The 25,593-nt window shown below is 42.9% G+C and overlaps 1 protein-coding gene across 1 annotated transcript in view; it reads left to right on the top strand.

Moving 5' to 3' along the window:
• The first annotated feature begins 10,248 nt into the window (after positions 1–10,248).
• EPB41L3 (erythrocyte membrane protein band 4.1 like 3) overlaps positions 10,249–25,593 on the top strand; it is a 91,736-nt gene continuing 76,391 nt past the window's right edge. The window contains exons 1-2 of the mRNA XM_068993849.1: positions 10,249–10,434; positions 14,049–14,246. Coding sequence (XP_068849950.1) covers positions 10,249–10,434; positions 14,049–14,246 — 384 coding nt within the window. The remainder of the gene's footprint in view (positions 10,435–14,048; positions 14,247–25,593) is intronic.

The raw sequence follows: 25,593 nt of genomic DNA, 5'->3' as shown, positions 1-25,593 counted from the left end.
GTTTGTAGACGCGGGACTTAGAGGTTCAGTCAATGTTCACACGTAGGCATTGTTGCAGGGTGGGTTCCAGACACACAATAAAGCATGTCACACAAGTTTTTTGGTTTCCCAGTACCCTTAAAAGTTACGCTTATACTACACTGTAGCCTGTTAAGTGTGCAATGGCATTATGTCTTAAAATACAAAACTTAACTAAAGACACTTTATTATTAAAAAGTGCTAACCATTATCTGAGCCTTCAGTGAGTCATAATAGTAATATTAAGGATCACTTACTACAGTGTTGTTAAACTCAGGTTCAACTGCTCGCCATTCAAAACCAGTCATTTGAGAAGCGTCAGTAGAAAGGAAAAGCGCTTTAAGCAGACAAGTCAGCAATCTGGGGAGAATGTGGACTCTTGTCCACAGACCAACTACGGAGATTCTGCTTAGCCATGATAGTGGTAGTTTGAATCACTTGTTGTTCAGTTGCTAACTTATGTTCGACTCTTGGATCCCATGGACTGCAGCATGCCAGCCTCCCCTGTCCTTCACTATCTCCCAGAGTTTGCTCAAATTCAAGTCCATTGAGTCAGTGATGCTACCTAACCATCTCATCTTCTGTCGCCCCCTTTTCCTCACTTAGATGGGAGGATAAGTGAATCACTTAGATGGGGCATTTCTTCTGGGTTTCCTTCGGCCAGTCATCTTTCTTTGCCCAGTTCTGAGTCTGTGTTTGGTTCATCTCCAGGTCCTTCCACGTGTACATGCACCTCTTTAGTCAAGATGGGTTCCAGCGAAGAGGGCTTTGGGTAGATTGGCATCACTCCTTTCGGACCTCCACAGCACCTTACTGTTCATGTGTAGTCAGGAGGGCCTCCCTGACCTTGACTTTCTTGAGAGTGAGGAATGTGTGGTCTTGTTATCTGGCCAGGATTCAGCTGCTTCTCTTCAGCTTAGAGTATCTGTGCAGAGGACAGACTCTAGCTTTTCAGCCTGGGCCTGTCTATCTCCTGCCTCAATCCCTAAAGTGCTGACAACTCTAAAGAAAAGCCTGAACCCTGGCTTCTCGGCCAGGTAACCCCAGATACCAGAGGGGATGTTGTCCCTCATTGAGTGCAGAGGTTGGGAGTTTTAGCCATGACCTTTTCCCTGTTTTGAAAACACATGGTTCTAAGGGAGAGAGACCCATTTCAGAAAGAGCTGGGCAGCTCTCCTGGGTGGTGGTTTAACGGCACAGAGTCTGACTCTGTTTTAATTTATTCACTCTCTCTGGTTCACACCTCATTTCTCACAGATGCAGAATCAGATGCTGGGTAGTAGAGAAATATGCTCCCTATTTAAGGTGCCAAAGATATCTTTTTGCTAATAAGTTCCTTGTCGAGGCAGAATTGGCCAGAAGAAACACGCCATCTCCTTTTCTTTCCTATTTAGATTGTAGCTGTGGAATTCTGAAAAGTTTCAAACAGTGGAGTCGGACAGTATGTTGTTGGTGTCTTGTCCATTTGAGGCCCTCCACGAACAACACTTTCAAAGTTGGAGCTGGTTACAGTCTAGGCTCAAATGGATATTTGAGGCTAAAGCCACTATCAGTGGAAAGTCACAAATTGTTGAGAATCTAGAAGCAGGGTCAGTACCATTCATATTTTCTCTAAAAGCAACAATGATCATTTTGTTTGTTTTCCAGAAATAAGTTGGCAACCTGGTATAGAATTCTAAGAGCTTGCAGTCGATTAGAAACTAAAATTGTGATGTTCCATATATATATATATATATACACACACACACACACACACACACATATAGAGATAAATTAAGTAGTAAAGATAAGTGCATAAAGACAAGTAAGTAGTAGGGAAAATAGTCTATAAACCAAAATGTAATGTTACAGAAGTTTAAATTTATTAATGTTTGATTTGCAGTGAGTAAAGGAATAAAGGAGCATTGTGGAATTGTAGATGATCACAGAAAAGAATGACTTTGAAAAGCTCTCCAGTTCTGAAATAGGGACGGAAGGCTAAGGGTAGGTTTAATTGCTGTCACTGAAATGCAGAACTCGTGTAGAATAAAGAGGTCTTATCCGAAGCAGAAACTCAGACTAAAAAACAAAAAACTCATTTCTGCGTTTGGGTGCATCAGGTCTTAGTTGCTGCACGAGGGATCTTTGTTGTGTGGGCTCAGTTGCTGCACAGCATGTGGGATCTTAGTTCCCCAACTACCAACCACCGATCAAACCCGCATGCCCTGCATTGCAGGGTGGGTTCTCAACCTCTGAAGTACCTGGGAAGTCCTCCAAAACTCAGATTTAATTGTTGGCCAGTGGTGGTTATTATATGACCTTGGGCAAGTATGACTTCCCCGCCTCCATCTGTCCTGGGAGGCACCATCCACTGCATACCTTGGGTTCCCTGTGAACAAGTTCCTTTACTTTCTCAAGCACCACACCCTGTTAATTACAAAATATTAGGGAAAGCACAGAAAGGCGATGAGAAATTACTCCAAACTCAGGAACCTCCTATGCATTTTGCAAATTGAATCTTCCTTTGAGGAAGCCACAAGGCAGTATTTTCTAATATTGGCATAGAGGTGAGAGTTAAGAAGCAAATGGTGCTGTTTGAATGGCGATCCACACACAGGATATAATGCCAATTTCTTTCTTAGAAAGAGTGATTTATGCTTAACAGTAAATGAAGAGAATGTTTCTAAATTTAGCTTGCTCTCTTAGACTTTCCAGGATTCATATTGACATAAGGGCTGACTTTTTGCCCTTTCTGATGTATTTCATTGGTGGCTGAAATTTCCATTTTGATTTAATTTTTTCCCTATAACCCCAAGGGTTCTGTGGGAGCATCTCTGGCTGAGGGAAATGAAGCTGTGGTCAGTCCTGAACTCTGTTTCAGTGATAGGGAACACAAATGCATGGCTGTAAACAGAGCTCGTAGGAAACAGAATTCAAATATTCTAACTCCTAAAAATAAATAGATGTGCTTGGCACTTTCTTATCACAGGAAAGCTCCTTAAAATATATCTGGTATGCATTGACTAATACATTCAAATGCTTGTCCAAGTGAAAAAATGTAAATATGTTGTGAAAAGCGCTGCTCTGTGCTTGGTAAGGTGGTTCTAGATCCAACCTGGGCAAGAGAAGGTTCATAGGTCAATAACTTAGTCATTTAAGTTAAACCCTTTGATAGGAGCAGAAGTGTTCTACAAACTTACTAGCACCTCTTTGCTGACAATGACAGCGTCTCGGTGATAATCACATTAAAATCTCATGGAGACTGAAATTCTTAGCCAGGTTATGTGTGAAATGAGCGTATAGGTCCAGATGCCCTTTAGCTATGAGCTCGCTACCCAAATGAAGTCTAGAAAGCCATGCTCTACGCCCAGGGCCAAAGCTTTTCTGTGTTAATCTGCTTTGCTAGGAAGACTGGAGCTGTCACTTAGACCAGAAGAAGACATTCATTACACATGCAGCCAGGCGTTACGTCTCACCTGAATGTGTTTAGAAATGATGGACAATGCCGTTGGGTTCCCTGAAGATCTGCATTAGAGGTGCGGCAGCGCCCAGAAGAAGGACTGAAGCCTCATCTTTGCGTGTGGCTGGGCTCCCTGCCTAATGAGTGCGTAGTGTGTGGGCTTCTCATCCCCAGGGGTCCCCGTGTTTATAAGAGACCTAACAATGCTAAGCGGTTGTGTCTCCCAGCTAGCCCGTCTCCCCTGCCTGCACAAGGCTCAGATCATAGCTTCCAATACCCTAGAAGGCATCCCTGCCCTTCCTTCATCTCCTCCCAGCATCTTCTCTCACCTGGACGACTGTAACCTGCTCACTGCTCCCCCTGCTCCCATCCTGGCTCCCTCACTCCAAACCCAGCATGGTCTTTCTTTCTTTAAAAAAAAAAAACCAGCCCATTTCTTTCTTTCTTTCTTTTTGGCTGCATTGGATCTTCATTGCAGTGCATGGGCTTTCTTTAGTTGCAGCAAACGCAGGCTACACTGTAGTGGCGGTGCACGGACTTCCCTTGTGGAGCACACGCTCTAGAGTGTTTAGGCTGTTTTAGTTGTGGCTCAGGGGCTTAGTTGATCCCCAGCAGGTGGAATCCTCCCAGATCAGGGATCGAACCCTGTCCCCTGCATTGTCAGGCAGATTGTTAACCACTGGACCATCAGGGAAGGCCCTGAGTCGTCTCTTAAAAAGCATTAATAAGACCCTCTGACTGCTCTCCTTAAAATTCTCCACTGCCTTTAAAATAAAACCCAGCTTCATATGCTGGCTTAGCAAGGCCCCAAACCCCACTTACATCACCTACTTCATGGTGGCCCTCTCCCTGCACCTTCTGAGTCCCAGCTCCCGACACCAGCTTTTTGTTCCTCAGCCATGGGCTTCTCATTGCAGTGGCTTCTCTGTTGTGGAGCACAGGCTCATTTCATCCTTAGAGCCTGGGCTCTAGGCTTCTGGAAGGCATGGTCCCAGCCCCCGTGCCTGATATTGGAATGTCCCCTCCCTGGAGAAGCCCTGCCTGACCACCCAGCGTCAGCAGCCACCCACCCACTTGGTGTGTGCTCTGACTCTCTGTGGCCCCATGGACTGTAGCCCACGAGGCTCCTCTGTTCATGGGACTCTCCAGGCAAGAATACTGGAGTGGGTTGCCATTTCATCCTCCAGGGGATCTTCCCAACCCAGGGACTGAACCCAAGTCTCTCGCGTCTCTTGCATTGCAGGCAGGTTCTCCACCACTCGTGCCATCTGGGAAGCCCCACCCAACTTCAGATTCACTCATCTAATACCACCTCCCTGGGGCTGACATCTTTCATTTCTCTGTCTCCTTCAATTAGAAGGTAGGCTCCCCTAGAGCAGAGACTTGTTTGTCTTCATCTCATGTGTCCCCAGGCCTCACATTCAGCACGTTTGTGGAAGAGATGGATTCATGAACGAAACAATGACGTAGCCAGTATTTCTAACCTTAGCTGATAAATGCCCAAGCAGAAACAGAGAGACTTGGCCACTATGTGCAGCCGCGTCATTTCTGAATGTACAATATCCTTGGAAGTATCAAAGCAATCTCTCGGACCCTTAGGGCCCCTTTCCCCACTGTCTGGAGTTCAGGAATCCAAGTTTGGGGCCGTCCTTGCTTTTAACACAACGGTCGTAGTGCAGGGGTACTAGAGCAGAACTGAGATTGGTTGTTCTGCCACTGGCTTTACAGACAGACCTCACTTGCCAGCAGCTTCATTGTCTCGGGAACTCGGCCCCTCCTCCCATCAGTGGTGTCACTGAATTCTGTTAAACTCCTTTACCAGCGCAAGTCCCCTTTGCTCTAGAGGGGGAGCCAGCTGTTCCCTTGGTTTTATAGAAATGTATTCAGAGGACTATGGAAGCTACACAATATCCTCATATTTCAAAGATATATTGGAATTTTATACCCCGGCATTTCCCATCAGTTGGATTTCGAAATGTGGACACATGTTGATAAAATGGACACTTCCATAATCACCATATCTATTTTCTTTTTCAAAACTTTTTATTTTGTGTTGGGGTATAACCGATTAACAATGCTGTGATAGTTTCAGGTGAACAGCATAGAGACTCCGCCATCCCTGCCGTCCATAGATATGTTTCCATTTTCCCCCCAAACTCCCCTCCCATCCAGGCTACAACATAACATTGAGCAGAGCTCCCTGTGCTATATACAGTACATCCGTGTTGGCCATACATTTTAAATTCTGTTTTCTAAACTGTATTTGTTTTTCTGCTCACACATAGAGGTAAGCATCTTGGAACTTGAAAAGCTAAAAAGTTGCTGAAAAAATTATTTAGGGTTTTCAAGTGTATTCAGTAAACTAAGAGATTATTTCAGTTTCTTAGGATTATCTGGGTAATGTCTTGCTTTGGTGAATTAAATCAAACTTGAAGAGACTCAGATAGCTGATGAAGCCTTGCACTTGTACAGTGGCCAGGAGGCTGGTTTTCCCACCAGAGTGTGAGCAGTTGCTGCCCTAGGAGCTTCCTGTTCTTGGAGATCAGTTAGTCTCCGTCCTCACTTAAAGGACAAAATTTCCTTAGACCTCATTGTTAATGGGCTTCCCTGGTGGCTCAGCAGTAAAGAATCCTCCTGCCAATGCAGGAGACTGGGGTTCAATCCCTGAGTTGGGAAGTTCCCCTGGAGAAGGAAATGGCAACCCACTCCTGTATTCTTGCCTGGGAAATCCCATGGACAGAGGAGCCTGGCAGGCTACAATCCATGCGGTCACAGAGAGTCAGATACAACTGAGTGACTACAGCCACCACCACCATCATGCTGTTCATACAACAGGGTCTCAGGTTTCAGGAATCCTAGAATTTCAGCCTCTTAGAACAGAAGAAGCAGCCAGGTTCTTTGAGGTCACAGAACCTGTTGGAGGGTTGAGGGTGGTTGCTACATGGCTGCCTGCCCCTCAGCGTCCTGCCCCATCCTTGCTCTTATTTATCCCGATTCCCCTTGTGTCTTCCTGAAATAGCCTGTGATCTTTGATTGCTTCTAAAGCTAGTCCTTTAACTTGAGGTTGAAGGTTAGCGATTATCTTTTTTACCCAAGGTGACTTCCCATGAGCCTGCCCCGCGGGCTGGTGGACAACTCTCAGCTCGAAGCAGATTTCCTGCAGATAAGAAAATTCAGTGACATTTTATTAAAAGACACAAACCTAGGATTTTTCCTGTAGGAGAACGTTAATTACTGCTTGAGCCTTTTTTTTTTTTTTAATAATTCTTTCCAGAACATGACTGTAAAGAAGAGTAGAGAGGTAGCCATCCTCGAGGAGCGAAGATGGGGTTGCAGAGGGTAGAATGCAAGGTCAGGAGCAGTTGTTAGGTGTGTGTGGGTGTGTTTAGTGGATACTGGGGCTTTTTTTTTTTTTTAATGCAAATAGACTCCACTATAATTACCATTTCTTTTGGGAGTCATGGAATAAATACAGCCTTGAAAAGAGGCATCGTGGAATACAGTTTATGTTTCTTGAAAAGATAAAGAAGGCTTCTCTCACCATCATCCCAGTGCATGTAGTGAAAGTCCTTATACCAGTTTTGAAGATTTAGAGTTTCTAGGATTCCAAACTTTTTAAAGCTGAAGCAGAACACAGTTAACAAGGTAAATTTAATATAGAGAAAAGGCACAGTTAGCCAAAGCTGAGCATAAGCATTTTGTGCCGCTTTCTGTTTGTGATCACAGGTGATGCTGTTCCTTCCAGTCACCGAATGGTGGCTAATTATAGGTCAGACAAAACTAATCTATCGGAAGAGAAGGGAGCATTGGAAAATAGTCATCTTTAGTGAGTTGGCAAGGATAATGTGCAATTTTAAATGGCAGGGGTCATCTAGGAAAGCAAAGAATCGAGTATAAGAAAGAGAAAAACAAAAGCACTGTAAAAATCATGCAAATCTAATACTAAAGAATGTTCTGGCACTTGGGTTTAATGGAGATGTACATTATAGAATTATTAAACTAATGACCTAAAGTCAGAAGGACCATATTAAGAAGATTTGATTTTAGTTGTTTACTATTGAAAAATCAGTTTATTGCTCACTTATATTGGCATGTGAATAGGGAAGGAAGACTATTTTCAAAGTTCTGAAATTGAATTTACAGGTTGAGGCCATTGATACAGTTTGCTCATAGGTGCAATTTGACCTTATGCCCTCTCAGATATTGGAATTAAACAGTGATTCTAGTGAGATTCCAGAATTTTAAAACCTTACATTTTTAAAGTTTCTTACTTTACTGTCTCTCAACAGCAAGGAAATTTTATTTTATTAATATTAATCAAAAAATAGCAATGATTTGTATTTCTTTTATTATATATTTAGTGTTAGGGGAAATGATATGACGAGGAAATATTTGACAAGGGCGTAGGATTTTATTTGAAGAGCAGTTCTATGATAAATGTGATATATGCCAGGTCAGGTATTAGTTATTCCTAGGCAGAAAATAATGGTAGGTTATTTCACTAATTAAATAGCAGATAGGTGATTCCTGGGCTCTGTCCATTTTGCATTTTTATTCAGCCTTTGTGGAGCTGGCTGTTTGCCTTAGGGACAAGACATGGAATTAAAGACAAAAACCAGGTGCTGAGTGATTTCATGGCTAGAATAGTAGCAGTCAAAATTGGGATATTTCTTTATGAGTTTTACTTTTCTGTTTCATGTAGAGTGAATCCCAGGCTAATTTTATGTTTAGAAAGATTTTTATCTTAACACATATTTGAGAAGATTTTCAGCTCAGAGAGTGAAGAACCTGCCTGCAATGCAGGAGATCCCAGGTTTGATTCCTGGATCAGGAAGATCCCCTGAAGAAAGGACTGGCAGTTCACTCCAGTATTTTTACCTGGACTATCCCATGGACACAGGAGCCTGGCAGACTATAGTTCATGGGGTTGCAAAGAATCAGACTCAACTAAGCGACTAACATACTTTCAAGTCTAGAGTGCATTCATATGAGCTGTATATACCACAGTTACATGTGTGGGGAAAAAACCCTTACATTTAAAAAATAGTAAGGAAATCCGGAGAAGATAGTCAAAGAGGTGGCAGGGGCTTACAACATGTTTATCTCTGCTTCTAAACCAAGAGCAGGGCTTGACTCATATCTGGTACTCCCTGAAGGTTGGGCAAGTTGAATTGATTATTAGAATGACTCCTCCCCTTTTAAAAGGAAGAGTTCTGCTATAGTCTCTGAATTACACAATCACCACCTCTCCCTCCCCCTCCACTGTTTTTTCTGTAGACTTGACACTTTGTATTATAAGCTTAAAAATGAGAATATCATATTTACCTTCAAGATTTGCTTGAAAATATAAAATGTAAGAAGGAAAAAAAATGTATTAGTTTTATGTAGATCCCTGGGTGGCCCTGCACTTGGACTTGATATTTACGTTTACATGGTAACTGAGCAAATGCCAGGTTGACAGGTCTTTTATTCAACAGGCAGAATAGCTGGTGATGGTTAAAAGTAACCTAAAATAGAAAGCACCACATTTAGTTTATAAAGATAGATTAGTATTTATAATGTCTCCCTCTTCAAAGTGTTAACCATCTTCCAATGTGTATTGTAAGAATAGGAATTAAACGGTGGTTTTACTATGGTGTTTTATTGGGCATACAAATTCTACACCATACGAGCAGGTGTATTATTTGCTTAAAGTGTGACACTAATTCTTTGCTTGAGATATTTTTACCATAAAATTAGGATTAGGAAGGGAAATTATATGATGACCTGCAATATTCATTTTTGAAATATTTACCATACACCTGAGATGAGAAATTGCTTAAAATGACATGGTGACCAGTGGTATAGCAGCTCTCTTGCTTAGAGCAAAAAACGGCTCTAACTAGAGCAGCATGTCTATTAGTAGTAGGGAAAAGGTAACAGCAGGGAATAGCTTATTTAGATGTGATCATGCTCAGTTCTCCCATTTGGCAGATGTGGAAACTGAGGCACAAAATACTAGTGTCTTGAAAAGTAAGTTATAAGAATATGGCGGTTATATTTTAGAGCGTCTTTTTTAGGATGTAAAAGCAGATTATTCTGTATCAAGATCTGTTGTTTGAGTTTCTGGTGGAATATGAGACAGACTTCTCCTTCAACACTCAAGGGAAATGAGGGGGAGCTGAGAAGAAACCTTTGAGAGTGAACTTGTGATGAGCAGGAGAGGGGATGCTGTCTGGCTTCCCTCCAGCCATGGCCAGGGCTGGTGTGGTCCAGTGTGGGACAGGACCGGCAATACTTAAGAAGCTGCTGTTGTACTGTGGTCGCTCTTTCAGAAGGGCATAACAGTTATGGGACATTACAGAGGAAAGACATTTGTTCCAGGAAGAATGGATGGATTCAGGGCTTTGGAGGGGCAGAGCAGGGTCCCTGGGGATGAGGAGAGAGTGAGAAATTGTACCTGCTTCCATTTTAGATAGATATCCTTCCCAGAGACTAAAATGTATCTTCAGCTGATACTGCAAATTCATGTTTCTGAAATTAAACATATCTAAGTTAGGTAATTATTAGGATGGTAGTGTCATTTCCCTGTCATCTGTGGTGAAAATCTAATAGGGAAACCCGTGATGGCCCCAAATCAACTTGACTACTAGTTAAATGTTCATTTTGCGCCGTCGACAGGCACCCTTGCCAGTGGTGAACTTGACAAGGCTGCTGGGTCTGTGTTGGGTTCTTAGCCTGTCTCCCTCTTCTGGGTGCTGGTTCCCCGAGTGATAGGACCGTCCCTCTGTCTGCCTGCAGAACAATCGACCATGACCACCGAATCGGGATCAGACTCGGAATCCAAGCCGGAGCAGGAGGCCGAACCCCAGGAGGCGGCGGGGGGCCAGGAGGCGCAGCTGGGGGCGCAGCCAGGCCCCGAGCCGGCCGAGGAGCAGCCCCAGGCGCCGGAGCAGTTCGAGGAGGCTGCAGCGCACAGCACGCCTGTGAGGAAGGAGGTGAGCCCGCATCGCCCCGTACCTCTGCCGTTCCAACCCAAACCATGAATGAACGTCTGCTGAGCTTTTCCAGGCTTTGCTCTGACCTGGATCTCTTAGCACTAGCAGGAACGTGGAGGGTGCAGGGGAGGGGAGGGAATCATCTGCCTGCCCTCTTCTGTTCCCCGGGCAGATGGACACTTAAGCTGTTTTAAGACTTTCAGTGAATGACATTCCACAGCCTTGCTTGGTAACGCCTTCTTTTGATGAAAGCACTTCAGCTCACACTGAAATCTGGACTGCGGGTCCACGGTTTTATCTGAGTTTACAAGGAGGCTAGACCCTGAACTGGCAGCTCTACTTATGCTCCCAGTTGTTTATTTAAGCCTCTGGTGGCTCAGACAGTAAAGAATGCGCCTGCAATGCAGGAGACCTGGGTTTGGTCCCTGGGTCCAGAGATCCTCTGGAGAAGGGCATGGCAACCCACTCTAGTATTCTTGCCTAGAGAATGAATCCCCATAGACAGAGAAGCCTGTTGAGCTGTAGTTCATGGGGTCGCAAAGAGTCGGACATGACTCAGCGGCTAAGCATGTACACACTAATTCAGAACTATTCTAACGTTTCCCCGGGGGCTACTCTGACCTTAAGGTTACCAGCTGTCCCTAGTAGGTGTTCAAGCTGCTCTCTTTCTCTCTGCCATGGACATATTCAACTTTGTTACCTAAATGTGTTTAAGTTGTCATAGATAATGTGATTATTCCTTTTAAAATTTTTCCTACAAAATATAAAGCATGATTTATACCTGGGCCTTGAATGAATCCATATTTAAATTTTTTTGTCTTCAGACTTCAAACCTGGAATCCATGTGTTTTAGGATGCTGACTCATGGGTTAAGGGAATCTGGGAATCTCTACATATGGTTGACCTTTTACAGGTTGAAAGTGTCTATGTCAAGCCAGAAATTCTAGAGGATGTCAAAAGGAGATATGGAGTCCCCATGCCTTTTTTAAAAACACAACACATAATTCTAATGTTAAATTATGTGTTGACAAGCCTGATTATTTTCTTTCTTTTCTCATGGTACTTAAGTTCTGCTTTTAAACTCTATAAAGAGTCATGTTGGAACTTCCCTTGTGGTCCAGTGGCTGACTCTGCACTTTGAAATGCAGGGGGCTTGGGTTCGATTCTTGCTCAGGGAACTAAGATCTTGCATGTGGTGCGGTAGGGGGTCAAAAGAAAAAGAATAACATTTATTTTCATGCTCTGTCTGATCTCACGTTTTGTGAAGGGAGCTGTGGGTTACCCTTTACCTTTGGTCAGGTAGACTCTAAGGAGCAGGTGTTGTGATCCCAGCTTCCCTTACCTTTTCTTTTTGTGTAGACATGATGGTGGTAAGGTTTTGTTTGTTTGCAGATCTTCAGCAATTTTAAATTATTAGGCTGGATTTTTCTATCCTCTTCACTCTGAAATGAAATAAACATGAAAGTGGGAGAAGAGTTTCTATACCCAAATATAATTAGACATACATAGTTAATAAATGGATTGACTTTCTATACTCAGACATTGGAAACTAAAGAGAAATGTGACTCTAAACCACTTATCTTCGGTGGTTATCTCAGTGTTTCCAGAACTCTTTTCAAGTCCTCTGGACGTCAGCTTGCTCATTTACAAGATGGAGAGGTCAGAAAAGAGAATTTTCTAAGAACGTATCTCTCTTTGGGCTTTTGAGAGTGTATTTGCAGACCAGTAGAAGCAGTGGTCAGGCCCATGGGTTGAATACGCATTGGTGGCCATCTGATAGATAGAAGAGGGGTAGAAAAAGTCACTGGAGAGCAGGGCACGGGGAGATTCCAAGGGGATTGACTCAAGGGAGAATGTTACTGTTCTGTAGGATCGCTCCCTCTTAAAGTTCTGAGTCTAGCTTGGACTGGACTGTTAGGCTTTGAAAGAAGATTAAAGCCTTTGAACAGATTTGATATTTTCTTATACTGGCTCTTCACAATGAAGAGGCGGGGGGGGGGAGCAGACTTAAAGGATTATTTTTAATTAATTTCAGTACTGCTAGCTTCATTGAACTGCTGCTGCTGCTGCTGCTGCTAAGTCGCTTCAGTCGTGTCCGACTGTGCAACCCCATAGACAGCAGCCCACCAGGCCCTGCTGTCCCTGGGATTCTCCAGGCAAGAACACTGGAGTGGGTTGCCATTTCCTTCCCCAATGCATGAAAGTGAAAAGTGAAAGTGAAGTCGCTCAGTCGTGCCCGGCTCTTAGCGACCCCATGGACTGCAGCCTACCAGGCTCCTTCGTCCATGGGATTTTCCAGGCAAGAGTACTGGAGTGGGTTGCCATTGCCTTCTCCGTCATTGAATTGAGTTAGAGCTAAATCAAGTATTTTAACAGTTGTAAAATTACTGAGAAGATTAATACTTGAAACTCTGTAGGCTTTACAGTTTATAAGATACCTGGTATGTTTATGGAGCAGTGTGGGTCATGGAGTAAAGGACCTGCCACACAGCTCGACCCAGTGAATGAAAGAAGCAGAATACATTAGATTCAATCTTAGATGATTTAATTACTTTTAAGGCTTATACTAGCCAACGCTTTTGTTTTTTTCTAATTGAAGTATAGTTGGTTTACAATGTCTTATTAGTTTCAGGTGTACAGCAGTGTGATACAGTTATACACACATTTTTTTTTTTCAGACTCTTTTCCATTATAGGTTATTACAGGGTAGTGAAGATAGGTTCCTGTGCTGTATGGACTTGTTGCTTATCTAGTTTAATATATATATAGTAGTGTATGTTAAGTTGCTTCAGTTGTGTCTGACTCTTTATGACCCTATGGGCTGTAGGCTTCCAGGCTTCTCTGTCCATGGGGATTCTCCAGGCAAGAATACTGGAGTGGGTTGCCATGCCCTGCCTCCAGGAAATCTTCCTGACCCAGGGATCGAACCCACGTCTCTTATGTCTCCTGCGTTGGCAGGAAGGTTCTTTACCACTAGTGCCACCTGGGAAGCGTGTATCTGTTAATTCCAAATTCCTAATCTGTCCCCTCACCCTTTCCCTTCTGATGACTATACATCTGCTCACTATGTCTGGAGAGCCAGTGCCTTTTTAAAAAGTCAGGAGCCCGAACTTCTCTGGCAGTCCAGTGGTTAAGACTTCGCCTTCCAATGAAGAGGGTGCAGGTTTGACCCCTGGTTAGGGTGCTAAGATCCCACATGCCTCAGAGCCAAAGAACCAAAACATAAAATAGAAGCAGTACTATAGCAAATTCAATAAAGACTTTAAAGATGGTCCATATCAAAAAAAAAAAAAATCCTTAAAAGTCATTTGTACCCTTCTTTGCTTGGGCGAAACTTCATGGCATTCACTAAGAACTCAGCACTTCTCGTATGAATACTTAATTCAAACTGAAAGAAGTCCCTATGGGTACATTCAGGTGGCAGAAATTATTTAGGTGTACCTGTTAGTATTATTTTTGTGTATGTGTATCCATTCCTTATGTCCTAATTCAGACATCCCTCATCCTGTAGGAAATAGAAAATCCTGTTTCTACAGTGTCGTTTGATTGCCTGAGCAATGCAATATTTATTTCCTATCTTGCAATGAAAACTGTCCATTGTTTGCTCTCCACAGGTCACTGACAAGGACCAGGAGTTTGCTACCGGACCTGCCAAGCAGCTCGAATATCAGCAATTTGAAGACGATAAACTTTCTCAGAAATCATCTAGCAGCAAACTATCTCGATCTCCATTGAAGATTGTCAAAAAGCCTAAAAGCATGCAGTGCAAAGTGATACTTCTGGATGGATCAGAATATACCTGTGATGTAGAGGTAAGTGTATATTTAAAATATTTTTTTTGTCCCGGATATTGAGAGCTGGGGCATATTGGTCTAAAGCATGCAGGATGCCTCTTTGTTTTTCCAGATCTCTGGAAAATTACTCAGACCCAGTTTCTAAATACAAAATTATTTCCAGTCTCTCTCACAGGGGATCAAATTACTGAAAATACTTGTCCCCAAAATGTTACAGTCTAGAGAAAAATGTGATCTTCTTTAAAAAAAAAAAAAGACAAAATATCTAATACTTGCCATGGTAGGAAAAACATTTTGGAGACCTCTAAAAGATCAGGTTTTCTTTAATATCCTGACTGTGAGCTGTCATTGAAATGAATTTTACTTTTTCTATTTGCATTACTTATGGCGGGGTTGTTAATTGGAGGAAACATAGATTTCTTTTTTTTTTTTTCCTTGATGAAGATTTTTTATTTATTTATTTATTTTTAATTTTTATTTTTACTTTATTTTACTTTACCATACTGTATTGGTTTTGCCATACATTGACATGAATCCACCACGGGTGTACATGCGTTCCCAAACCTGAACCCCCCTCCCTCTTCCCTCCCCATAACATCTCTCTGGGTCATCACCGTGTACCAGCCCCAAGCATGCTGCATCCCGCGTCGGACATAGACCGGCGATTCGATTCCTAAATGTTAGTATACCTGTTACAATGCCATTCTCCCAAATCATCCCACCCTCTCCCTCTCCCTCTGAGTCCAAAAGTCCGTTATACACATCTGTGTCTCCTCTGCTGTCCCGCATACAGGGTCGTCATTGCCATCTTTCTAAATTCCATATATATGTGTTAGTATACTGTATTGGTGTTTTTCTTTCTGGCTTACTTCACTCTGTATAATCGGCTCCAGTTTCATCCATCTCATCAGAACTGATTCAAATGTATTCTTTTTAACGGCTGAGTAATACTCCATTGTGTATATGTACCACAGCTTTCCTATCCATTCATCTGCTGATGGACATCTAGGTTGGGAAACATAGATTTCTGTACACAGGAGTGGTAGGGTAATTAGAATGGTGAATGTCCTTTTCCTGCTTGGACAATGAATAGGATCTGCAGCTTGAGTATAAAAGGTTTTAAAATTCACATCTGCAGCTCAAGTGTAAAAGCGTATGCTCCTCTGTGCTCTTTCTGTAAAGAAAAAAAAAAAAAAATTCCTTCGAGAGAAAGGGCGGGTGAATGACTTTTATCAGAGATGTGTGGCCAGACCAAGTTAACAGCTGAGAGCAACGTGGGCTGTTGAGAGCGGTAGAGACATGGATGGTTGCTGAGTATCGCGAGAACACAGGCTGGGCGAGAACTCGGGCGGGAGCTACAAGTCCGCCAGGTCCACCACCCACCACCCACTGCATCTTCTCCCCGCGCTGAGCTGGGGGAGATCCCCATTTTAGATTTAATATTTTCGTTTAAAGAGCTGTTCCTCTGCCTCCAGCTGCCTGCGCTTGGTCCTTCGCACATCCCTCTGCTTAAACCCCGCCCACCACATGACGCCACTGGCCCCCCCTTCTGCCAGGGGTGCTGAGAATCTGTACCTCTGTGTGTGGTTGTTCATTTCAGACACAGCCAGCACCAAGCCCACCTGAGGCCCCATGTTCTCTGCCTGTAGCCCCTGCCTCATTCCTTATAGTCTGTGCAATGCGCTCACGCACCAGTGCTTTTCTTGGAACAGAAGGTTCAAATCCATTTCACATTGATAACATCATGTAGGGTGGGGATGGGGTTGCATTACCAAATCACTACAGATTACAGGGACATAGAAAAAAATTTTAAATAAACTCTTAGATCAAAAGTGATTTCATTTATCATGTTAGAGATTTTTTGTCATCCTGTAACCTGACAATTATTAGTGGGTTGCTTAGTAAAATGGGCCTGTTTGTCACCGACTGGTTGAATAGGAAAAATGGGTAGGGAGTAAAATATGTGTTCTGAGGTTTGCCACACACAGATTCGTTTGCTGCAAGTTTGCCTGCTGCTTCTGATGTTACCTGATTTCTTAGCCCAAAGTGTTCAATTATTGATTCAGATGTTTATTCTGGAAATGAGAAGATCCAGTAATATACTCTTACCTGGGCTTTACTATGAAGCTTAAAGTGCTTTTGTAACCTTTAGCAACGTTGCATTTTTCCAATGTGGATCCACCTTCTGGAAAAATTTAAGTCAAGAGAAGCTTTCTTCCTTAACTCGAGGGTGAGTCTTTCTACTGAATTATATTTATATAATGGAGTAAATAGGGTTCCCCGGCAATCCTCTAGTCAAGACTACCAGAGTTTTCTAAAGAACAGTCTGGAAGAAAGTGGATAGTGTCTCACACAGGGAGAATTCCAGCAGAAAGCACAGGTGCATCTGTGGAAACTAGTAGCTCTGATGCTTCCAATGCCTTTTCCTGTTCTAAGACTCATGGAGAGAAGAAGCACAGAACTCTGGAGAAGCAGGATTACCACCGCCAACCCCTGTCCCCAACTCGAGCAAGTGAATTAAGAATAGAATGCAGGAGACAGTAAGAGGAATACCCCCCCCCTTTTTTTTTTTTGCGTTGAATAAGACCTCAAACAAGCCATTTTGTTTTAATGAAATCTCTGTGCCTAGCTGTTTTTCCTGCCTGGCTTATTTAATGCCTTTAATGTTTCACCATCAGAATCAACAAGGCTTAGTTTGCCACGACTGTGTCATGAGAATTTATAGTTCCCAGCAAAGGACCCCCTGCCAACACACACACACACACTTTACCTGTACCTGATTCTCTCTTCTTTTGATGGTAGAAGGTAGCTTTTCCCCTTGCTCAGCAGTGCTGCAGCAGAGGGAACCCAGCGACCCTGAAAATCAAGATACAAGAAGCCTTTGCTGTCTGAAAACTGACTTCATGAAGTGTACAGATCCCACCTCCACTGTTTTGATGGGAAGCCCTTTCCAATTGTGGTGGATTTTTCAAATTTCCCTCCAACAGTAGCCGTAGATCATTGTAACATTGGGTGTTTTTCCATTTGAGAGATGTATTTCCTCAGTCATTTTTTTCAAACTCTTCATCATGACTATCTAAAATATAAAAAGAACTAATTACACATAAAATATAAGAACAAAAATCTGATGATCAGCAATTTGATATGCATGTTTGGGCAATGTTTGCAGGCCAGAGGATTGTCACATTTGCCAACAAAATCACCAATGGTGCCATTCTTTTCCTGTCATTTTTATTGGACCTTTAGAGAATGCAAGCTAATTCCTATGGCCAGTATGTCACCGTCATCATTGCTATTTAGTTCTTGAACATGAATTTTAAAAGAGAAAATAAACAGAAGTACCAGTCACAACAATAGAGGAAGTGGTGCTTATCATGTTTATTTTATTTTAATTTCACTCTCATTGTTTCCGAGTCTGATTAGCATACAGTGTATTTTCTGATGACTATCCAGTTAGAAATGTTTCCTCTTATTGGACACCATTTTCATCTAGTCTGATTTGGTTTTAGGAAAATAAAATAGACATGGTTTGAACTTTGAATCCATATTTCATCCATCTTTTAAGTCATTTTCAGGTGTAGTTTGGTTTGTTCTCCATAAGAAACCCAACAGGTGGCAGAGTCCCAAGCTTTACCTCAAAAGTGGCAGAAGGTAGACCTTGAAGGCAGACTTTGTTTTTCACAAGGTCCCACTGTGTTGCTGGTTTAGTCGTGAGCAAGACCAAGTGCTTTTGAGGCCCAGGTAATCCCATGTGGGGTTGGAATCCAGGGGATGATGCCCATAGGTGAAATAACTCTAGCCTCTCTGGAGAGATCTTTCCATCAGATTTGGGCAAATACAGAAGGGACTTAAGTATAGCAGTAAAACCTTAAAAGCCTGCAGCTCAGACATCCCCCCAAGTTTGGCCATGCCGAGAGGCCTGCAGGTTGATGGACTCCATAACTAAGTACTACTCAGATCCTTCCAAAATCCAGAGTGTTTACTCCAAGATGCACTTCTTGCTACTATTCAGAGATGCTTCCAACGGACCAGAGAGGATAAAGGAATATTTTGCCCTCTAAATATGCTTTCATCACCTTCTAACTGTTAGGAAGGGGCTGTTTAAAAAATGTCCAAATACCCTGTCTTGCTTGTGATCCAATTAACTTTCCATATCATGCTTCTGTTTCATGTATTCTCACAGGGGTTTAGTTGGAAAAACAAAATCACTGTCTGAATTTTCCATCTTCTCTAGGTTACATGATTAAAATGCCTTATGGCCCCTTTAGAAGTTCTTGAAAAAGTGTGTGTTAGTTGCTCAGTAGTGTCTGACTGTTTGCAACCCTATGGACTGTAGCTTCTCCACCAGACCCCTCTGTCTGTGGTATTCTCCAGGCAAGGATACTGAAGTGGGTCGCTATTCCCTTCTCCCAAGTATCTTCACAACCCAGGAATTGAACCCATGTCTCCTACATTGCAGGTAGATTCTTTACCATCTGAGCCACTAGGGAAGCTCTTAGAAGTTCTTGATTGGACAACAAATAGAATTGCTATTATGCAGAAGGTTGAATAGAACACCTGTTGCCTTTCATGGAAGTTGTAGTTGTAAAAAATAAAAAATAAGAATTTTTTCAAACCAGTACGAGTATCATTCACTCAACTACTATATAATTCAGAGGTTTTGATTCTGTATAATTGTGTAAATTTGGATTTAACCTCTCAGTGGGTTTCTGTTCAACTATATGTTTTACTACATCAAAACATGTTACATGCTGTGACCAAGTGGCCCAATCTTGCAGCTGAACCTTCCAGCCTGAAGACCAGTGGGCTCCTGACCACAGAAGGGCTTTAACAAACTCAGCTTCCCTGTGCAGTGACTCTTTGAGCAACCGCAGGAACAGTGGCACACGAGGACTGTTAACAGGCACCTTCTTATTTACCTGACATAGTCAGCATGCAGTCTTCCCCAGGTGTTCAGATTTGACTTCTTGAAGGTTTAAGAGAAACAAACTCTTTTACTAAAAGTGTTAAAAACTTTTCTCCTAGTTTTCATTTCAAAAAGTAACAGGGGCCACAGCCTCCCAGTCACACAGCTCCAAGCTGATTCAGGATCCCAGGACAGGAGTCTCTGCCACTAGTTGAGCTTCTTTAGCCTCCTTCCTAGAGAAGGCCCTTGATTACAGCTTCCAAACATCTCTTGAGGAGTTGTCTCCACCAGGCATCTCATTCACATCTCTGTATTTTGTAGAAAACATTGATTGATTTGTACATGGAAGGCACTGAAACAGTTTTTAACAAGGGGATGCATCATTTGAGTCTTAATTCTGATATGTCGTCATGAGCCTTCTTTTTTCTTGTTTACAACCATTCCAGTCCCTAGAACTGACATCACACAGTGTGCAAAAGATGACAAGGAAGACATTGATATAAAGCATTTCTTGAGGGCCTGCAATATTCCAGGCGCTGAAAACCAAATGAGGCGAAGACTTCAAGATTAGACAGAGCTTGTGAGTCTCTTCCTCAGGACTTGCACAGTTTTAGATCTGGAAGGGTCATTGGAGATAACTTTGTCTCCTGTCCCATTTCACCAAAGAGGAAGTAGGCCCAGAGTAGTTAATGTTATGCCTGAGGATACACAGCCTGGAAAGGACCATGAAGGGCTAGAGCCCAGATCTCCTGCCTTCTGCTCCAGAACTCTTTTTGTTGTTGTTCAGGTGCTCAGTTGTGTCCGTGAACCCATGGACTACAGCATGCCAGGCTTCCCTGTCCTTCACCGTCTGCCAGAGTTTGCTCAGACTCATGTCCATTGAGTCAGTGATGCCAGCCAACCATCTCATCCTCATCTAAGAGACAGGTTGAGTTGATGGAAAGGATGTCATCTTCTCAAGAGTTCTTCAACCTAATTTCTCAGAAGGACCGCCAAGGCCTTGCTTCTGGCTATACTATCATGAAATAAGATGCCCTGAAAGATACCTGCACCCCTATGTTCATAGCAGCACTATTCACAGTAGCCAAGACTTGGAAACAATCTAAATGGCTATTGACAAAGGAATGGAGAAAGAAGTTGTGGTATATATATACAGTGAAATATTACTCAGCCATAAAAAAGAATGATATAATGCCATTTGCAGCAACATGGATGGACATGGAGATTATCATACTAAGTGAAGTAAGTCAGACAGAGAAATACAAACATGATATCACTTACATGAGGAATCTTAAAAAAGATAGAAATGAACTTATTTACAAAGTAGAAAGAAAATCACAGACATAGAAAACTTATCGTCACTAAAGGGAAAAAGAGGGGGAATGAATTAGGAGTTTGGGATTAAAGTATACCCATTACTATATATGGGTTTCCCACGTGGCATGATGGTAAAGAATCCACCTGGCAATATAGGAGATGCAAGAGAGGCAGATTCGATCCCTGGGCTTGGAAGATCCCATGGAGAAGGAAATGGCAACCCATTCCAGTGTTCTTGCCTGGAGAACCCCATGGATGGAGGAACCTGGTGGGCTACAGTCCATGGAGTTGCAGAGTTGGACACAACTTAGCAACCAAAACAAAAACAGCAACTATTACTCAGTTCAGTTCAGTTCAGTCGCTCAGTCGTGTCCAACTCTTTGTGACCCCATGAAGCGCAGCACGCCAGCCCTCCCTGTTCATCACCATCTCCCGGAGTTCACTCAGACTCACGTCCATCGAGTCCGTGATGCCATCCAGCCAACTCATCCTCGGTCGTCCCCTTCTCCTCCTGCCCCCAGTCCCTCCCAGCCTCAGAGTCTTTTCCAATGAGTCAGCTCTTCTCATGAGGTGGCCAAAGTACTGGAGTTTCAGCTTTAGCATCATTCCTTCCAAAGAAATCCCAGGGTTGATCTCCTTCAGAATGGACTGGTTGGATCTCCTTGCAGTCCAAGGGACTCTCAAGAGTTCTCCAACACCACAGTTCAACCGCATCCATTCTTCGGTGCTCAGCTTTCTTCACAGTCCAACTCTCACATCCATACGTGACCACAGGAAAAACCATAGCCTTGACTAGACGGACCTTAGTCGGCAACGTAATGTCTCTGCTTTTCAATATGCTATCTAGGTTGGTCATAACTTTTCTTCCAAGGAGTAAGTGTCTTTTAATTTCATGGCTGCAGTCACCATCTGCAGTGATTTTGGAGCCCCCCAAAATAAAGTCTGCCACTGTTTCCACTGTTTCCCCATCTATTTCCCATGAAGTGATGGGACCAGATGCCATGATCTTCGTTTTCTGAATGGTGAGCTTTAAGCCAACTTTTTCTCTCTCCTCTCTTAGTTTCATCAAGAGGCTTTTTAGTTCCTGTTCACTTTCTGCCATAAGGGTGGTGTCATCTGCATATCTGAGGTGATTGATATTTCTCCCGGCAATCTTGATTCCAGCTTGTGTTTCTTTCAGTCCAGCGTTTCTCATGATGTACTCTGCATATAAGTTAAATAAGCAAGGTGACAATATAGAGCCTTGACGTACTCCTTTTCCTATTTGGAACCAGTCTGTTGTTCCATGTCCACTTCTAACTGTTGCTTCCTGACCTGCATACAGATTTCTCAAGAGGCAGGTCAGGTGGTCTGGTATTCCCATCTCTTTCAGAATTTTCCACAGTTTATTGTGATCCACACAGTCAAAGGCTTTGGCATAGTCAATAAAGGAGAAATAGATGTTTTTCTGGAATTCTCTTGCTTTTTCCATGATCCAGTGGATGTTGGCAATTTGATCTTTGGTTCCTCTGCCTTTTCTAAAACCAGCTTGAGCATCAGGAAGTTCACGGTTCACGTATTGCTGAAGCCTGGCTTGGAGAATTTTGAACATTACTTTACATTTCATCTCACATACTCGTAAAGTAAAGTAATGCTCAACTACTACTACTGCATATAAAGTAGGTAAACGAGAGCACCTACTTTATAGCACAGGGAACTCTATTCAATATCCTGTAATAACCTATAATGGAAGATAATCTGAAAAAAATATTTTTTTTTCAGTTTGCATTACATGAGAAGCTAACACAACTTTGTAAATCAATTCTACTTCAATTGAAAAAAAAAGATATTCTGTGAAGAGTAGAACTTGGAAGCAGCACTTTTTAATTTTGGGTAAGAAGGGGAAAACAGCTGGGAAAGTGTCTTACAGAAGCTCTTCAAAGTGGGGAAGGGACCAGAGTTCCAGCTGATCTCCACTCCTTGCCAGAACGAAATGACTGGGATAGTTGTTGCGTGTCCTACTCAGAGTGGAAAGGCAAGTCTGATCTGGGACCCTCACCATTCTTTCTGGAGAGAAACACTTTCCACAATACAGTGATCTCTTCCCCCAATCTTCCTGATCAATTGCCAGTTCATTTCATAATTACAGCATTTCCCCCATGAAAGACAGGTTATAATTTTCAAGATTATAGCTTGTCTCCTTTTTGTTAGCATTTAAATTGATGCCTTTCTTTTTCCGGCCATAGTCTTGGCTCTGCGGGAAGTTTAGGGAGAACTCTACTGGCATCAACCACAAAATGAGAAAAGTCTTTTCAAAGTTAGTTCATAACCTGGGAAAATGTCTACATGGTGGATCATCTCTTGAATGTGATACCACTTTTTGTTGTTGTTGTTACCTTCAATGTCAGAGGCAGGTGTCTTTGACCTTGTCCCTTCTTGGACAGCAGAGCTTGAGTCTTGTAGAATAGCAGGTTCTTAGGGTCGAAGGACGGTATAAACTCTAGTTCAGTCCTGCACTCACATTCTAGCAAAATGCAGAGGTAGGTTCTGGAAGCCTGGAGGACAGTGATATTAAAGTCCTTGTCTTAGGGACACAGTAAAATAGTCACAGAAAACCAGCTTGCACACAATTTCGTGGTGTCTGTCCACATACCAGCTGATCTGGTCTTAGAGGGAAGTGCACACAGTCAGGCAGCAGTTAGTGTCAGGATTTGACTGCCATGTACACCTTACAGTCCAGCGTCCAGTTGGCACAGGAAGAGAGCTGAATATGAGGATCGTAGTTTGAAAACCCAGAGAAGGCAATGGCACCCCACTGCAGTACTCTTGCCTGGAAAATCCCATGGACGGAGGAGCTGGTAGGCTCCAGTCCATGGGATCGCTAAGAGTCGGACACGACCGAGTGACTTCACTTTCACTTTTCACTTTCCTGCATTGGAGAAGGAAACAGCAACCCACTCCAGTGTTCTTGCCTGAAGAATCCCGTGGACAGAGGAGCCTGGCAGACTTCAGTCCATGGGGTCACAGAGTCGGACACGACTGAGCACGCACGCACAGCACAGCTTGTCGCCTAATAATACAGTAAACACTGGAAAGTATTTCTTAAATCTGAGAAAGTGAATTTCATCTTAACTCTCCCTTTCTAGGCTTTTTTCCCCCCAACCTGGAAAGAAGATTATCAGTGTTTCCATATGAGCTAATCATTTATCTGGCAGTTGGGGAGATGCTGAATGATTTTATTAAATATGAACAGGAAGTAACTGCACTCAGCACCCACTTGTGAGGACTGAGACACTGACCTCAAACAGGAAATTTGCTTTTCTCAGGCTGCCCGGCTTGAACCTGCTGAGATCAGACAGAAGATATGGCTAAGGGTCTGTTGCTGTTATGCCAGAAATCAGTAGGTGTTTAACAGCCCTGAATAGGTGCTGAAGATAATTAAACATACTCCATATCTGGCTTTCAGCACTAGCCTCCTCTAGTGAGCCAATTCCCACTTTATGGTGAGTGAGGAGGCAGTGGTCCTTGGCGTTGATGATGAAGTCCTCAAAGTGGGTAGGAAAATCTATTAGAGAAGGTGTCCGACTAAGTTACCCACTTTTCTTTTCACACTTGATCCCTTCAGAAGTCCCTTGTTCCACTTAGCCTTAATTCAATATAGTTTCCAGTTTCTTCCTTGGTAACTCTGAGTAGTATTATTTGAAGAGATTTCTTTACTGTTTTTTTTTAAAATCAGAGTTTAGTTGCTTTACGATGTTGTGTTAGTTTCTGCTGTACAGCAGAATGAATCAGCTGTACATATATGGTGTGTGTGTTTGTGTGTGTGTGAGTCACTCAGTTGTGTCCAACTCTTTGTGACCTTATGGACTGTAGCCTGCCAGGCTCCTCTGTCCATGGGATTCTCCAGGCAAAACTACTGGAGTGGGTTACCATTCCCTTCTCCAGGGGATCTTCCCAACCTGGGGGTCAAACTGGAGTCTTCTGCGCTGCAGGCAGATTCTATACCATCTGAGCCACCAGGGAAACCCCATACATATACATAATATGCCCTCTGTTTTGGATTTCCGTCCCATTCAGCTCTTTACCGCAGAGCATTGAGACCACACAGTTCTGAATGTCTTAAAAATGCAGGTTTCCCTGGTGGCTCAGATGATTAAAGAATCTGCTCGCATTGCAGGAGTCCAGGTTCGGTCACTGGATTGGGAAGATCTGGAGAAGGAAATGGCAATTCACTCCAGTATTCTTGCCTGGGAAATCCCATGGACGCAGGAGCCTGGTGGGCTACAATCCATGGGGTCGAAAAGAGTCAGACATGATTTAGCAACTAAACAAGAACAACAGCAACAAAATGCAGGTCATCTGTATTTGTCCTTCTGTAGCAAGTAGAGAATAGGAGAGTCTTTGTGAGCCTGTTATCCTTGAGGAGTTTTGTGATGTGCTGGGTTTTAATGCAAATAACCAGGGACAATAGGAGCAACTCAGAAAAAGGGAAGAATTGGAAATCTAGTCAACTCACTTCCATGTCATGCTGAGACAGAGTCTCTGCTTTTGTAGGGAACTTTCTCTCTTGCCTGAAGAAATTGGGAGTGGCTGTTTAAGGCACGTTTCTTAGATTCTTCTTTCTTTTTTAGGATCTAGGTTTTGAAATAGGGCTGCTGTATAAAAAGCATGACTCCAAATCTTTAGCTGACTGTAAATACCTCCCCACAAACGAAGATTCCTCTGCAGTGGTTCATGCTGTTAAAAATGGTATGCACATGTCCAATCATATTTTTGGCAGATAATTATTATTAGAATGTGTTGGCTGACTTTCCCTGCAGTGATACTTAAGTCTAGTAGCATTCACTTATTTTATTTACTTATTTTTACGTTTCCAGAATAATTCTTATTGTACTCAGGATATTTACACAGTTCTCTTTAGAATTTTGGCAGATGAGATGAGAAAAGCACACAGGGAGAATTTGAAACATCAGGAGCAGCTGAGAGTGGAAAGGGAAGGCCAAGGGCCTGCCAGGAAGGATGGGCTTGACCCGCTAACAAGGTTGGGTACTTGCACATACTGGTTTTCTGTGCATGTGGATGCTCAGTCTTGTCTGACTCTTTGCGACCCTGTGGACTGTAGCCCACCAGGCTCCTCTGTCCATGGGATACTCCAAGCAAGAA

This window comes from Capricornis sumatraensis, chromosome 21 (assembly GCF_032405125.1).
Source record: "Capricornis sumatraensis isolate serow.1 chromosome 21, serow.2, whole genome shotgun sequence".
Classification (NCBI taxonomy): Eukaryota; Metazoa; Chordata; class Mammalia; order Artiodactyla; family Bovidae; genus Capricornis; species Capricornis sumatraensis.
Note: the sequence above shows the minus strand (reverse complement) of the source record. Positions and strands in the feature narration are given on the sequence as shown.